Raw genomic sequence first — 3332 nt, forward strand, 5'->3', positions numbered from 1 at the left:
AAAAAATTGGAAAATGGGGAGTACGACATTACGAATATCGGTGAAAATAATTTACTTGAATCATAAATCATGAAAAGGATATAGCATATAAGGAAATTTGGAATGGAGGGAGGAGGAGGATAGGTAAATTGCGGAAAAGAAAATTTAAGATGATGAAAAAACTACATATAAAATTTACAAGGGATGTACGAGTACAAGTATGAGGGGACAATATAGAGGACATGTGTGGGGAAAGAAATGGCATGACTACTGAATTTTTTTTTTTCTGTTTTATACAGCCTTTATATATGTACAATTACCTATACTATACCTTTACGCTCATGAATTAAATAGTTGTTATAAAGTTATGGGGCTAGTTGTTAAAGTTCCTTATGAGGCCACCCCAAATATAATTCACAACAATTTTTCGTGTTTTATTTATATTTTCAGTTGACTAATTTTCCATTAATATTTTATAATATAAACGAATTTTATTTATATTTCTGCTATTTTTGTTCAAATCATTTTTAAATGATTTTTTAATATTTTATAAAATTTATTATTCATTAATCTCATTAAATAAAATTATTTTAATACAGGTATCGGTACAGCCGTACAGGAAATTATATTAAATATCTGATAATATTGAAGAATGCTATTAGATTTATTTGTTGTGCTATGGCGTCATTAAATGACGGCATTTCAATGTTGTAGAATTAAAATTGATAATTTTGAAAAGCTTTCAATTTTTGGTTTGTGTCTTTGCTAACGAGTATTGTAGTTGTTAAAAAACGCAGTGTTTCTCAAATTATTTCATTCTCAATAAAATGTTCAATATTTTAAAATAATTTTCTATAGCGAAAATTTCAATTACAGAATTTATAAAAAATGGCCATATTAAAATTGATAGCCAAATTAAATTGATTAAAATAGATTTAATCCCTTTAAAATGAATTTTAATAGGCAATCAAATGCATTCGCTATAATTAAATAATTATGTTGCTTATTAAAAATATCCGAAAAATTTGAGTTTAAATGGTTTTAATTGAAAATACGATAAAAATTTTACGACAGTACACTCCGTTTTTGGAACTATATAACACAAACTGTATATAGATGACATATATTAAGTATAACATTATTTGTCTTTTATAAAAATAGTCGAATAGTAATTAACAAACGAATAAGAAACTCTATTATTTTACGTTATAACAAAATATATTATGTAAAATAGTAAAAGTAATGAAATTTTGAAATTATAAAAATGAAATTTATAACATATTATAACACATTATTTTCACAACATTTATTATACAAAATATTATTTTTTTGATTTTCTCGAAATTATTCTAAATTAAAGTTGAAACGTATAACTATTTCATTTTATAATTCCTCTTTTGATATACTCCAATCTTTTTTAATAAAATCAGCACATTTTTCACCAATCATAATTGTTGGAGCATTTGTATTTCCACTAACTATAGTTGGCATAATACTAGCATCACCAACACGTAATCCTTTAACACCTTTTACATTTAATTTCCAATCAACAACTGATGCTTTATCAGAATCTGGTCCCATTTTAGCTGTACCAACTGGATGATATATTGTTGTACTCATTTGTTGTATATAACATAACCAATATTCATCAGTTTTATCATCAAAATTTTTACATGCTGGTAATGGTATTGGAACTAATTGTGCTTCATTTTCTTTAAATGCTTTTGTTTGTTCAAATGCTGCTTGTATTTTCACACCACGCAATAATGTATCTAAATCATTTTGTTGTTCCAAATAATTTGCATATATTTTTGGATTATCTAAATAATTATCACTTGATAATTGTATTTTACCTCTTGATTCTGGATTTAATAATACAACTGTTGCAACTAATATATCAGCATATAAATTTGCATCTAAAATAGCTCTACCAACAATTTCTGAATAACCGACAACAGTAACATAAAATTGCATTTCAGGACTACGTTTTTTAAAATAGAAATGATGTGTTTCAATATCAGGATATTTGGCATTTTGATCAGTTGTATTTATAAAGCCAACAACATTCATTGTATCATGATGTGATAAAAAGCTTGTACGATTCATTAAATAATTATACATATTATCTAAAAGATATTCTTTGGTAACAGCTTTTGCAGTTGATTTATTCACTTTGAATATTAATGGTATAATGACATGATCTTGAAGATTACGGCCAACTCCTTTCAATTCATGTACTAATTTTATATTAAATTTATTTAAATGTGTTTCTTGTCCAATACCAGATAACATTAAAATTTGTGGTGTACCAATTGCACCAGCCGATAATATTATTTCTTTTTTAATTGGTACCGTAAATTCTTTCATTTCACCTGTTGCATTATAAACGAATGTAACACCATTTGCACGTTTTCCATTATCAAAATTAATTTTTTTAACTTGAGCATATTTAATTATTTTTAAATTTTTACGATTTTTTGCTGATACCAAAAATGATTTTGCTGTACTAAATCTTTTACCATGATATTGTGTACCAAATACTTTACTATAACCAATATAATTTTCTTCAGTAAAATCTTTAATATTTTTATAACCTAATTCTTCACCAGCTTTTATAATAGCATCACTCAATTTATTATCACTTGAAAATTGACTAACAAATAATGTTCCTTTCTGACCATGTTCCGATAAATTAATATTATCATTATCAGTTGTTTTTAAATTTTCTGATTTAATAAAATATTGTTTAATATCATCATAACCCCATGTCGGATTACCAAATTTTTTCCAATTATCATAATCATTACGATTACCACGTACATATAACATACAATTCATTGAACTAGAACCACCAAGCATTTTGCCACGTGGCCAAAGACATACATGATCACGCATTGCCATACATGATTTACCATTTGATTCAGTTTTATAACGCCAATCATATGGTGATTGTTGTAATGCAAAAAACCAATTTGGTACTTCAGATTCTGTTGGTGGATTACCACCGGCCTCCAATAATAATACATTCCATTCAGGATTCTCAGATAATCGATTAGCAATAACTGATCCAGCTGAACCGGCTCCAATAACAATAAAATCAAAATTATTTAATCCTTGAAAGACGACAGAAAAAAAAAATAAAATTAAAGTTTTACTTTCACAAAAGGAAAAATTTACTAACCATTCTCAGTTAAATTTGTTCCATAATCTTCAGGCCAGAATTTTGGTGATGAAATAGCACAATGTGTTGATAATAATGTATGAACTAATAATGTAACTAATTGATTAGCTGGTCCAACACTTTGATTAACACATGGTGTATTCAAAAATCCCATATCATACATGGAATCCAT

The 3332-nt window shown here is 26.4% G+C and overlaps 1 protein-coding gene across 1 annotated transcript; it reads right to left on the reverse strand.

Moving 5' to 3' along the window:
- Positions 1-1299: 1299 nt before the first annotated feature.
- Positions 1300-3332, reverse strand: LOC129617048 (glucose dehydrogenase [FAD, quinone]-like). The gene is made up of 2 exons (XM_055532495.1): positions 3161-3332; positions 1300-3092 (listed from the first exon to the last, which is right to left on the reverse strand). The coding sequence occupies exons 1-2, from the start codon at positions 3330-3332 to the stop codon at positions 1363-1365; spliced, it is 1902 nt and encodes a 633-aa protein (XP_055388470.1). The 3' UTR covers positions 1300-1362.

Source organism: Condylostylus longicornis, unplaced genomic scaffold (assembly GCF_029603195.1).
Source record: "Condylostylus longicornis isolate FDR11 unplaced genomic scaffold, ASM2960319v2 ptg000006l, whole genome shotgun sequence".
Lineage (NCBI taxonomy): Eukaryota > Metazoa > Arthropoda > Insecta > Diptera > Dolichopodidae > Condylostylus > Condylostylus longicornis.

Coding starts and splice junctions, on each gene's coding strand:
- LOC129617048 (XM_055532495.1), bottom strand. CDS start 3,332: ATGGATTCCATGTATGATATGGGATTTTTGAATACACCATGTGTTAAT. Junction 3,093..3,160: donor AACAAATTTAACTGAGAATG/GTTAGTAAATTT, acceptor TCGTCTTTCAAG/GATTAAATAATTTTGATTTT.